General features: G+C 35.7%; 1 protein-coding gene across 1 annotated transcript in view; it reads left to right on the top strand.

The window, feature by feature from the left end:
• LOC131076896 (protein ACTIVITY OF BC1 COMPLEX KINASE 8, chloroplastic) overlaps positions 1-14,406 on the top strand; it is a 179,381-nt gene that overhangs the window by 27,399 nt on the left and 137,576 nt on the right. Inside the window, exon 3 of the mRNA XM_058014241.2 lies at positions 9,203-9,369. Coding sequence (XP_057870224.1) covers positions 9,203-9,369 — 167 coding nt within the window. The remainder of the gene's footprint in view (positions 1-9,202; positions 9,370-14,406) is intronic.

Here is a 14,406-nt window from a genome sequence, read left to right on the forward strand (position 1 = left end):
CATTGTCTGTTATGACTTGGACAACATTGTGGGGTCCCACTAACTCAATGGCAGAGATGAGAATATCTGCAATAAATTGGCCATCTTTTACTTGGTCTTCACAATCTACAACTTTCACAATCTACAACTTTCAAAACTATTGTCCCTTTAGGGGCCACCGCTATGACATTGATCAAGGGATGATTTTTAGATTCTTTCCACTCATCTGAAACAATTGATACACCTGTCTTAGTCCATGAATCCCTTATGGGTTTCAATGCATCTTCAACCCCTTTCACCTCTCTTTCCAATAAGGTTCCACGTACCTTCTCATAACTTGGGCCCTTATACCCTCTTGGAGCTTCATTAACACTTATCATCTTTTTCTTCCAATATGGGGAGCAAACAACATTGAAAGCCAACCCATTTGCATATATGCACCTTGCTACATCTTGGTCGGCAATTTCTCAACTCTCATTTTGAAATGCGGTTTCTAAACACTCCTTTGTTCTTTTGCGTCTAAAGGGTGCTTCACTTTGACGTTCAGTTGTGGAAAAGAAGGGGTAGTTTTCTACTACAACATTGAGATTAGATGGAGGTTGCATTCCCTCTCTCTTTTGTAGCCTCATGCTCCCTAATATATTTCATCACCGTCTCATTTGGTATAGGTTTACTCTCTTTTCTAGGGCAATTTTTGATGCCTCTTCCTAATATTCCACACAAATGGCCTACCACCCGAAAATATAAACTACTACGTTCTACACCACATCCTTGGCATCTCCAACATTGTCCCCCACCTCCTGGAAGCGATCTTATAATTTCAACATACTTCCAAAGGGGAGAATTTGGATCATTTCTTTGTTTTGATATCGATTGTTTATTTGTGCCAATGGAGGAAGAGGTAGATGCCATTCTAGTTCCTATGGCAAAAAAAGAAATAATATGAACACATTCAAAACAAAAACAAAATAATGAAAAACAATTAATGTTTCATGTTTGACAATTTGTGAAGTAAAAATAGTTGAAAAAAATGTTCAAAAACCTACCTCTTTCAACCAATGGGAGCTTGCAAATGTGTGGAAATGATGCTGCAACACTTGTTGAAGCTTTAAAAATCAGAATTCAACTTCTATTTGATTTTGGAAGCCAAACTTTGTTCACCCTTTCTTCAGCTTGCTAGCAAAAAACTGTTGTTTGCAACACATGAGGAGAAATGAGCCAAGTTTATGTTTTAAAACTCGCTTTAATTTTTTTAAGTGGCAGATTTGAAAAAAAATTAAATTTTGCAAAAAAAAACTTGGTTTTCGTGCCGTTGGACGCCTGAGTTCGATCTGGTCTGACCTATCTGGACCACAAGCGGATTGGACCCAGACTGGACTAGACCGGACTTGTACCAAGGGCCTAGGGGGGCAAACCCTCCAACTTAGCATTTTAATGATAAATTTTCTGTCATATGCTTAATGACCAATCTCCATTACGTTTTGTTTCAATTTTTTTTTTTGATCTTCTCATCTTAAAAGATATTATTCCAAATACGTTAAATTTAATCACGCGAATTTGCTAGGAATAAAAATAATAATACCCCACAATCTAGCTGTAGCATCCCTCTTTTTGGAGTTCCACGAAAGTGCTATGCCTGCCATACATGTATTGGGCTTGCTGTAATAATGATCTCGTTGCCTTAAACCACCGGTTCATTAATTATTGTTCTTTTTACCACATCCTGTGTGAAGTCTAAATATAGCATTCAACAAGCTACCAATATTGCATGTTGCCATAACCCCTCCTTGGACATTGGATTAAATAAATACGATAATTAAAACATTTATTAATTAACATTTAATAATATTGGAAAATTGTCTCATTTATGAGACTTCACGATTTTCCTCTAATATATAATTATTAATGTTTATTATTATTTGTTATGATTATTATTTATTATTATTGTTATATATGATTATTATTTATTATATAATAACTTCAACATAATTTATATATTCAATAATAAATAATAATACAATTAAAATACAAAAGAGGAAAAAAAATAATAATAAAAAAAAAAATATATATATATATATAATAATAAAAATAATAATAAAATATAATATAAATGAGTTCGAGATTATTAGTTAAATACAACGAAGACTCATTTAAAGTTGACTGTCTAAATAATGGAACATCGATGACACGCAAGATTAGTAAACGCTCATACAAAGATCGTAGGTCACCAAGCATCGTATATTAATATAGTAAGTGCCGCTAAACAAGGGAGGACAAAGATCGATTATTGGCATGACGATAGTGAATGGAAATCGATGGATGAAGAAACGGTAGTGATTACACACATTATGTTCATCGATTGGTTAGCCATGTTCACTAATCATAACAGAATAAAGAAACCATTTACATTCGACACCTCTCACCTATATTATAATCAACAAATAAAATATCGTTTGGACTGACTACACAAGTATAATCAACATTAAGAGTTGATTGGATAGCAATCATGATAAGCCAATATTGATTATGTACAAATCTGATTTGATTATGATCATGGCTGATGGATACGAATTAAAAGGGTAATGACATCGATCAAGTCTTAAAACAAAATTAACAAGTGATGCCGCCTTTAAAAGAAGGCTGATTATCAGCTAAAGTTGCCAGCGATCTCTAAGAGCATTATGGGTATAATGAACTGATCCAAATGGGAAAGATATGACTCATCAAAGAGGTGCAACCTTTAAGAGATAGAAGTATAAATAAAGACTCACACATTCAAAAAGGGGGGGAGAAGGAGAAATCGGAGAAGGTCAGAATACACGAACCACAAGAGGAGATATTGGCATTTATAAGAGATGAAATATACAGCAGTTCAATTCAATTCTGTAGTTGTGGTATAGGATACGTGACACAATATAGGATGTTCTATATATGCTCTGTCTGATTATTATAACCAGACATTGTTGGTCAAAGGGGGGAGAACTCAGAAAACATATATTAATTCAGCAGCATTTATAATTATCTTGTGATGTGGAAGCAGATTATAAAGGAAGGAATACCATGGGGGGTCTTTGATCTGACAGATATCAGAATTAAAGAAAAAGGACTTCAATAGAAATTCAGATTTATTAGTATTAGAATACACTTGCCAAAGTGCTTTGTTGGCCCCACACAATAATTATAATAAAAGAATCTCCAAACAGCATTTGCAACAATTAGAAGAGGTTTTGAAGGTTTCACATTTTTTGTGTTTTTAGCAGCAGCTCCACTAAATGGAATGGGACCCACTTGTAATACTTTGAAAAATTGGTTGTGTTTTTTCACTTCAACCCCACTTAAGCTTTCGCAAGGAATTTGTAGGTTATTACCAAAGGGTCAATGAATGTCTAAGAGGAGTCAACAACATGTTGAAGATTTTTGTTTGGGAAAATTACTTGTGTTTTTTACCCATTCTCCACTACTTGTGAGATACCAATCAAATAAAAGCTGTAGTAAATCATGATCAATTGAAGTGTCAACACATGATTTAGAGAGAGTTATATGAAGATTATGGCATGTTATATATAAGGGAGACATATCAAGTACATTCATTAATTTAAGAAGAGGGAGAAAAACACATAAAAGGATAAGTAGGGGAAATTGAGAAAGACACTTGAAGACTTTTATTTCTTGTTTTCAGATTTGAATCTCTCTAGTAGAGCATAAGTTTATGATATAGGAGCACCACTCTCAAGTATATAAATGGAGAAGGCTATCAAGATAAGTTCTACCTTCTTTTAAGTTCTACCTTCTGAATTATTCATAGAAATTTAAGTTAAATATTATAGTGAAATGTCCTCAGATTTGATAATATTTAATTTATAAATGTATTATAATTCTCACTATAAGTTGAAATTGTTGTCTCAGGACTGAATTAGGGAAAATCCCAAGGAGGGACATTACACATGTATTGTCCATTTCCTTAAGACTGCTTGATTCAACATTGAAATTAGACCATCGCATATTTAGAAAACTCCAAAGATGATGTGTCAATCTGATTTGGCACACACATAGACAAGCAAGTAGTTGACAAACTGCTGAGGTAGACAAATAGTCAGCTTAAGCTAATATTGAACTAGCTTAGCCACACACACAAGCTGCTCAACCAGATAGGCAGGTAGCTGAAACACACAGACAAGCAGCTGAAGTAGACACCCAAGTAGCTCAAGTAGATACCCAAGTAGCTCAACCAGACACCCAGGTAGCTCAAGCAAGTAGGCAAGTAGCTTAAGCACCCAACTAGGTGGTTCAACTGAACAATTGATGAAAATTAAATGAATAATCAACAACTTGACAAGCCCTCATACAACCTTGATCATCAACATTTGACATCAATGACAAAATATCCAATAGTCATGACATTAAAGCAGTCGACAAAGAAAACAAAAAGCAAGGAATTAAAGTGTAAAACTCAATCTTTGCCCCTATGTATGCAAGTTGATTCACCATTTAGTAGAAGGAGCTTGCCTTTTGGTGTTTTCAAGTAGAGGTGTTGGTATTCCTTTTAGTTTATGCATAGGACTAAATTAAAATTTTAGTGCCATAGGAAGATACTTTTGAAGTGTTAGCGGTGTGATAGACACCATTCTACTTAATATTGCTATTTTTGGAAATATTTATTTCCAGTCATGCTATATTTTTGGATGAAGGGGGAGAATCTATTTTAGGTGTTTTTATTTTGATTAGTTGTTTAAATTAGATATGCTTTAAGGTTTCTTTCTTTTTAACTTTTCAACAACCTTCAAGCATTTTTCTTTAAAACTTGTGTTTTGGAATTAAATGATGACTATTCAAAAATCTCAAAGATTGGGCATTTTTAACCTATAAATAAGTGCTTTGAGCTCATAAACTGTAGAATGATGATTGATGCTATGCTTATGCTTTGATTATGATTGTTTAAGTTAAAGTTATTGTTGAACATGTGTTGGTAATTCCATTAATCAAATTGAAAGTGGATTTCACCATCAAGCTTTGTGTAGAGGTTATTTGTCTACTTAGTTTGTGGCTTTGTTTATGAATTATAATTCATGGAATCATGTGTCACATGTGTTGTTATTCTTTTTAGAATCTTGCTTCATAGAATAGATGGTCTTTGTTATAGCCAGCTGGAAGGTGTCTTTTGTGTGTTTATATTAGTTTCTTTCTTTTAATATTTGAAATTCTCATTTGCAAGGCATGAATGTTAATAGTTTGGGGTTTGTATCCAAGGAAAAACATAGGAAAGTAGTCATTATTTTTATGCAAAGTTCCCTTGTGAATCTTGTGTAGTGTACATTGATGAATAATGATGAATAGTAAATACTCAGCAGATACTGAGAGGGGGGGGGGGGTGGGTGAATTAGTTTAGCCAAAAATCTCTTTTAAACCACTTTGACTGCAAAGATTGAACTAACTGGTAAACAGTATCACCGATCTAAAACAGGGCACTACCGGTAAAACACAGTATGACTGTGAAAGGCATAAACCGGTGACACTTAGATCTTCACCACACCTAATATCTCCTTTCCACTTCACCCATATGCATAAACAAGTAATACATTAGAAATATAAAGACCACTGGATCGGCATGCATTACCACTTAACAGAAAATACTAATCATCACATGAAAAGGCATCACACATGACACACTGATTTTTCACGTGGAAACCCAACTGGGAAAAACCACGGTGGGGATGAATACCCACAAGTTGTTCTTTGAACTCTTCTGAAGTCCGCTCTGTTAGGAGCCTAATCCGGTTAAGGACTTTACAATAGGTTCTGCTAGGAACCGATCCTGCTAGGGATCACCCGGTTAAGGGATGGCTAAATACCCGGTTAAAGGTTACCTCGCAAGAGGATTTGAAGAACTCATTGATTTGAGTCACCCTGTTAAAGGATTTACACAAAGCCTGTTAAAGCTACCCAGTTAAGGGATTTTCCAACTGCTGAAATGGTTAGAAGTCAACAGGTAATACACTGATCTGATAACGACACTCAATGTCAAGGCAGATCCACTTTAGTTCCTTTGCTTCTGCAATCACACTTTGCAGGTATCAACACACTGCTCTGGTCTGACAAGAATCAAGTATCTCTTCACTTGGATACACACATAACATTTGCCAACAACTTCACAATACAAATCATCATCGACCTTATAGGAAACAGATAGGTCGGTAGCATAAACCCTAAACCCTAAACATTTAGGTTATCAATACAGTCGGTCCAATCCTGACCGTTCAATCACATTGCATTGAATAAAACAGTCTTGAACAGATCTCAAGACGTTCTCCATCGTTCGTTCTTTATCGCTTCTGGAAGTTGATAACCCATCACACGTTCTCCATCGTTTACTAAGACTTAGCACATTCCCGAGGTAGATAGGATCAATCATCTTCATGCAAGATCCTCAAGGAAATCCTTCACGTGCACAAGGTTGACGTGGCAACACGATCTGATCTCCATTTCAATGCTAACCCATCACAGGATGGCGTCGGTCGAATCACATAGACTTGAAATGCATCAACCGGAAACCCTGAAACTGAGACTACCAACCGGTAGTCATACCCAAATGAAACCCCGATACAAAACTTCCCATATACCAGTTCTCATTCCAACATACTGCTTCACTCGAACCAACATACCGCTTCACTTTTTCACATATACCGGTTCACAACATCATACTGGTTCTCTTGTCAGTTTGCTTACTTCACTATACCGGTTCATACTAAAGCATATTGACATCAATGACAACATACAATATCATCATGTCATCAAGCTCTGCACATATGCCAACATACATATCTATAATTTTTTAGTTTAGGAACAATTTAGCATATCTGTATATCTTAGGGAACTTCACCAAATTTGAAGAGAGGTTTTACAACACTGTTCCATTTTGTGATATCTTGCAAAAGACTTATTAAAATGCTAACAAACAGAACAAATTTTAAAAAAAATTATATTAAATAAAATTGTATGTATCGATATATATCACTATAATGAAACAAATTACCTTCTATAAAATATCAAGAAAATATGTATCTTGAGCTACAAGTGATGTTTAATATTTGTCTGAACTTTGAGGTCATCAAGTACTTTATTCAACTTAGTAGTTAGCTCTCTCTGCTGAACTTAAAATCGTTGTTTTTGTTCCTTTAGAAGTAGGAGCCTTGCAGCATGTTCCTTAAACTGTTGCTTTATTGGTCTCCCTTTTTTCTTTCCTCACAGAGTCATGGGTCTTTTTCCTAATAAAATTATTCTTTAAAGCTCATTCTTCTCAGAAACTCCTCTTCAGGTTCTTGGGCTTCTAATATTGGCTTTTTGTATCTGGTTTCAATCTTTCCTTAAAATGTTTTTTAAGGAGTGTGTGCATTTGTATTCTGTTAATCAGTTCTTTAGTAATTGCATTTTCCTTTCCTTTTTGTGCAAGTTTCCCTGTTCCCTTTTTTCTCTACCTTTTTTGCTTAATGTTGTTTTAGTAAAATGAGACAGTAAACTCTCAATGACTTACATCACTGAAATCACTTGTAAGCATTTACAACAAGATTGGAAACTCACTGGGCTCAATAAGATGGGTTTAATAACTCTTAACATCAACCTGCACGAGTAGCGGAGTTGGCTTGGGCCATGGGTTTGCTCCCCATTGGTCTTGGGTTTGACTCCGAGGCTCGGGTTTGCCCGATGCATGTGGCTTGCGGGTGCTCGTGTGCATCCTTAGAGGACTAGTCTTGCCTCAGCTCACCCCTTCCTAACCCCAACTTGGCAGTAAGTAAGACCAAGGTAAGGCGGGTTGGGTGCTGGGCTGGGTTGCAGGGATACCTCTAAAAAAAAATAAAAAACAACACTAACATCAATGCTAAAACACATCATAGACAGCCCAAAGCAAAAAGGAAAAACATTTACTTGCCAGTCCCTGCCCTACTGACTATGCCCAAAAGCACAATCATATTCTACAAAATTAAGGTCAGAAAGTGGCATATGAAAATGTCAATTACCTAATTATAATTCGGCATAAATCATAGACCCAACATCCCCTCCTCAATTCAATAATGAATATAATCTCAATGGACCTCAGTATGCTTCGTCCTAGATTACTCAATTGGATTATGACTGATTGAATAGCTTCCTGGCTATCACTGTGGAGTTTGGCTGATCAGTTGTGGAAGATCAAGCTCTCAGTGCAACTCTTGAATGTGGACTCCTGTGCTGCATTTGCTCCTCATTTAAAGCTGCCTCAATTTTGAATAGTGTAATTGTCTTTTGCTTCTTACATGACCAGTAACATGACTTGATCCAAGATGATACACATGGCTAGATGTAGGTTGCATGTCTATGGTGCCTACACAATCTGAGTCTTTAGTTGCAAGAACTGTGTAATAAGTATCCTCTTTTCTCATGCAATATCAAAAAGAACCTGGCCATACTTGACTATTTTTCTTTTCTCGGTGTTATTGGATATACAAATGAGTTTCCTTGATAAATTGCCTACTTGTTCAGAAATTTGCAGTTATAGAACCTAGCAGTAAGTCTAACAGCCTAATCCATACTGGAATGCCCAAGGTGTATGATTTATCATCAAGTGTATTGAGATCCACCATCCAATATTTTATGACTCCCACCTTTTCCCATGAAGTAGGGCCCACTTTCAAAGATAAACACTTTGGTCTGGTGGATCTGAAAATAGAACAGCACAATAAACCCTTTGTAGTAGGATCACCTTGACTAATCCTTGAAGTTCTCAGCACTGTTAGTCCACTTCATTATGATTCCATATGTGTGCTATAAGACCTTAAAAGCATATATTAGAGCTTGAGCCCTAAGACCTAATAAGGATCAGGTTCTAGGGTTATACCAGGAAAATCTTGAGACGAGTTAATATCTGGTGCCTCATTTTTGAGGTCTTTAGATGCCTTGCTTGAATACTTCTCTTGTTGACTTCGGTTGTCTGTACTTCATTTGGCCATTTATTTTTAACATGCATGGTGATATCTTCCTTCAGATAGACATTATTCTCTACGATCATACAAATTTGCATGAAATTGTATGAAATTATAAAAATCTTAAAAATCCCTCACCATAACATTGATGTCATGTAATGTTGTAATGACAATATTCAACAAATTTTCAAGGTGGTCTTTTATGCAAAGTTTTCATACCATATCATCTAAAATAATTTTGCATTCATGCTTTTCCAATTTATGTACAGGTGGGATTACTGAGGAGAAAAAAAAGGAAAGGCGGAAAGTCCTAGCTAAGTGGTTGAAAGAAACTATTTTGAGATTAGGACCAACATTCATAAAAATTGGGCAGCAGTTTTCCACCCGGGTTGATATTCTTGCACAGGAATATGTTGATCAATTAGCAGAGCTTCAGGTTAAAATTCGTTTATCAAGTTCTTAGCTAACGTTATTTTCATGTCCTTTACATATATTGATATTTATCTTGCTAACTTAAATTTCAAGCTGACATCTTATTTTCTTATTTCTAAAAATCATTTCTACTAAGATTATTCAGTGAATCAGTAGCATATAATTGAGTCCATATGCCTTAACATTGTGCAATCTCATCAAGTATTCATGGTAATTATATGTGATCATTTAATACACCACAATTGTATTAATCATATTGGCAGTAGATACCTAGATCCTTTTGAGCGCTTTTTGTTAGCTGCATATATGGATCTTGCAAAAGAAGTTCTGGTTCTCTTTTATTTGGGTTGCAATCCTATAATATACCACTGGAAGGTTGAGAGAGAGTTTATGGGGACTGCTATCAATATGCATTTATGTTGAATTTATAATTATAAATGATAAAAACATTGTTGATGTATCTTAAGATGATTTTTTAGTTTGATCTGCATTGTGAATACATGATGGATCATAGTGGCCATGATGGCTGCAACTCGTGGAGTTCTACATAACAAAAGTTTGAGTATTTTTTGAGTTTGTGGTGACTAGATATATGCTAGTGTACATAAATTAGTTGCATTGCAAGTTTTTTAATGTCACAACAATGGAAATTTCAACTAGGAAGCATAGTTGACTTGACTTGATCTACAAAGTTGGAGTCAAGTAGGTCTTGTCTGGGAAAATGAATGAATTCCTTTTTCATATACTCTTCCAAAGTTTGTTCATGACTCTCCTAGACCTTTTTAAGATTCCTTATGCTGCCAGGTTGGACTATATAGTTTGAAACGAGGAAGCTTTTCAACCTGGGTAATATATGTCTCTAATGTTTGGAATGCTCCTTTTTCCAAAGCTTATTTTAACTATGGTTTCTATTTAAGCTTTCTTTTCTCATTTAATTTTTAGCTCACTCATACATGCAAATTTATATTTTTTTTGGGAACTTATCATAAAAGAAAGAAAGTTCAGTAGCAGAGCACCCCAGCAATTAATGCCAGTAGAAAATGTATTGTATTATGGGATGCAGGATTGAATATAATAGCTTATCTAGTTGTAGCCTAGACAAAAAATACATTGTGAAGTACAAATGGAAATAATTAAAACTATCTGGTATTTTATATACTGTTATCCAAAATTTCGTTATTGTGGTTAGGGTTATAATGTTAGTAGGTTAGTTTAATGTTACGTCAATGTGTTTGTTGAGTAGTGATTAGTTTTTTAGGTGGTTGTCGGGAGGCTGAAGTGGTTGAGGTTGGTTGAAAGAATGGCTTATATAATAATAAGCCAAATGCAAAGGCCTGCAAATCACCGTGTAGTTAATGTATTGGATAGTTTTTCTTATTCATGATATGATTTTTTGCTGGCTCTTTGCACATCAATTGAAAGGCTAGCCATTGATGGACAATGCTTGTGCGCCATCCATCTCCAAGATGTTTACTAGCATGTAATTGAACTTATTTTTCCATCTGCCACTTTTTAAAAATTTTGTTAAATAGTGTGTTGGATCTGTTAGTAGTGCAATAGAATGACAGATGTCCTCTTGGTAGTATAATGGATCACCTTTTGCTTATTCAATGCGGATTTCACCATGTACATCAAATTTGTATGTTTGGTTAGCAAACAATGTCCAACACTATCTTGTAATTGGTTGATTTAGTATCATAAATTATTCCTTGTTAGTAAGCTGTCATGGTGGTTTGCATAGTGAAAGCATCTTCATGGTTCATTTTTTTTTATTTCCTACTGGCTGTTTGATGTTAGTGACTAACTTTAAATCAGTGGTGAATGTGCATTGTAGGTGTATGGTCATCAGTTCAAATTTAGGCCCTGCTATTTTGTCCATAGCTAAACAATAAATAGAGTGCAAATAAATAAGTGTGGTAAAGTTATATATATTTGTGCTTAGGTAGATGGTGTGAGGGAATCCTCTAAGCCATTGCTTTTGATGTCGGAGATAACGAGTTCAAGACTCGCAAAACCAAATTTGTTTTTTAAATCACATAATTCGAACATGCATATGCTCTATGAAATAGGAACTTTTGAGATTTTTTTTTTTTTTTTGAAAACATATGCATGCGACAAATTAAAGTATAGGTTTTATCATATTTTAGATTCATTTGAAGGCTTATTTTTCTCATCTAAGACCTCCTTTATGATGTAATTTATTTATAATAGGAGTTATAAGTGTGAAAGTTCTACACATTGAACAATTACATCAGCAACGAATAGACAAATCAGGAAAACTCTTTTGGGAGAAAATTCATCATCAAAGAAACACTTAATGAATTAATCACAATTTGCAAATTATAATACACTTTGAGAGTACCAACCCTTCAATAGAGATCTTCTACTTGTGTCCAAAAATTTAGGTAAATTGATCCCATCAAACCTACAAGTGTCTAAACCTCTATTTGAAGCATCCAATATATAGACCAAGACAAAACTAGGAGATCATAAGTGCTTTCCAAAATCATGGTCCAAATTGGTCTCCACAAATTTCTCCCCTGCTCATGATGAATCCACCTTGCGGGGATAGTATGTAACTCCCAAGGTCAAATATTCCACTCGCTAAACTTGGGCCCTCCAATTTGGTCCATAAGATGCTTTTATGCATGCCATTGTTACCAATCATAGGTCTCTTCATTGCCCTTCAAGTTCACTTTGTAATTCGCTTTTACATGCTTTTACATGGAATGGATTCTTTTATCCATCTTACAACGTTAGATGTTCTTACACATCTGACAATGACATAGATGCTCTGACACATATCATGATACAAATGCCAAGTGTTGTAAATTGTGATGTGTCATCCAAAGAATCTTGAGATTCATCCCAAGTTGGTGCCTTTTTATCGTGTGGCCTCATATTTGCAACACACTACAAAATTAAAAACATACAATGTTACTCATATTTGTTAAGTGTATGACATCTAATCTTAACACACAATTCACACGTAGCTCCTTGCACCAATTGCCATGGTTGTATGATGCAATACAGAGAGGGAGAATTGTCAAAACGAGGTTAAACCCTAGTTACCCTGCTAACCAGGTCTCCGTGTGCAAACGACTAAGCTTCTTCGCAATGAATTCGAAAATCAGATCACCGACATCTGGAAGGTAATTCAGTGCCTAACCATACATATAATTGACCGGCCAATGTGCATTCATACAACGACATGTAAGTACAGGAAACAAATTAATTACAAGAAAATGAAATGAACTTCCAATACGATGCTAGTGATTTCAAAACTTTCAAACTATGTTACAGAATCAGATTCAAATTCAAATTTTCATATTTCACCCTTCAGAATTGGTTTTCCAATGTTGCTATACAATTTATACCAAATTTGTGTTTTCCCGCCATGACCGTTGGATTGCATGACTATTCGACTTCCACATTTGAAAAATCAAATTTGAACACATACATCGGGATAACAATCCCAAACTGATAAAACTCTACCAGACACCGATGTCGGGATAGCAATCCTGAATTGAAGTCTTTATTCACCCATCGTAATAGCTACTATCAGTGGGATAACCTTTTGGTGCAACTCCGATAAGGTAAACTTACCCCGATGACCCCATGTCGGCATAGCTATACTGAACTAGGCAATCGGACAACTATCGGGATAACCTTCCACAGTCGGCTAAACCATATTTGCCAATCCTGATAGAAGAAACTATCCTAATGACTCTTTTATCGGGAATACTATCTCGATGACAAACTTGACACTTTTACAACAACGACACCTCATCGGGATAACTATCCTGATGACAACATTGACATTTTTTTACAACAATGGCACTTTATTAGTATAACTTATCTCGATGACAACATTGATAGATTTTTTTACAGACTTGCAAAATATGACTCCAACTCTGACATACAAACCTAAAAACATGAAATGACATTACAAATGGTCTCCATAGACCTTATTGAACCAGACTAACATGACCCCTAACTCCTAAGACTCAAACATCTAATTAAAATGATGACTAGATACTAGGTGCTCCTGCACCATACACTCGGAGAGGAAAGATTTCATGCTCCCGATGAAATGAGATCTGCAACTGAGACCCCATGCTGTGCTATATCCTCTGACATCTAGGTGGCATCTTCATTTGGTAGTTATAGCCACTTACCAGGTGCTCCTTATAAACTTTCCTCCTTGTCCTCTTCACTTCTCTTGAGTCCAAAATGGCTTCAAGTTGCATAGGCTGAGTAGGTGGAAGGTCCTTGACCCATTCCATATCAGCATCTTTAGCTCCTTCTCCTTGACCTGCAAAATCAGATTCCTTATAGGGATACAAATCTGCTACATTGAATATAGGTGAGATAGCAACCCCTGGTGAGAGTTCAATCTCATAAGCATTATTGCCATACTTGTGAATCTACTTTACATGGCTCTATCTTCTTCATCATCAACTTTGTATACTTGCCCTTTGGTCAAATGTGCCAATACTAGATCACCCACCTTGAATTGTACATCTCTCTTCTTCAAGTCTGCCTTCTTCTTATACTTGTCCACATTCTTCTCAAGTGTCTCCTTGACTTGTTTGTGGATGTCATGCATGGCTACTGCAAAGTCTTCACCTTGGGCACTCCTATCCATTCCACTCAAATCTCTCAACTCATAGATACCCCTAGGATGCACTCCATAGACAATTTCAAATGGACTCTTCCCTATGCTCCGGTTGATTGAATCATTGTATGCATACTCTGCCTGCAGTAGGATTAGATCCCATGACTGATTGTGTTCCTTAGTCAGACATCTCAGCAGGTTGCCTAATGACCTGTTGACAACCTCAGTCTGCCCATCCGTCTGAGGATGATAGGCAGAACTAAAAGTCAGATTGGTTCCTAGTTTTCTCTACAATGTTCTCCAAAAATGTCCAATAAACTTTGAATCTCTGTCAGACACAATGGATAATGGCAATCCATGGATCCTTACAATCTCCTTAAAGAATAAGTTTGCAATGTGGGAGGCATTATTGGTTGTTTTGCA

This window comes from Cryptomeria japonica, chromosome 10, assembly GCF_030272615.1.
Source record: "Cryptomeria japonica chromosome 10, Sugi_1.0, whole genome shotgun sequence".
Lineage (NCBI taxonomy): Eukaryota > Viridiplantae > Streptophyta > Pinopsida > Cupressales > Cupressaceae > Cryptomeria > Cryptomeria japonica.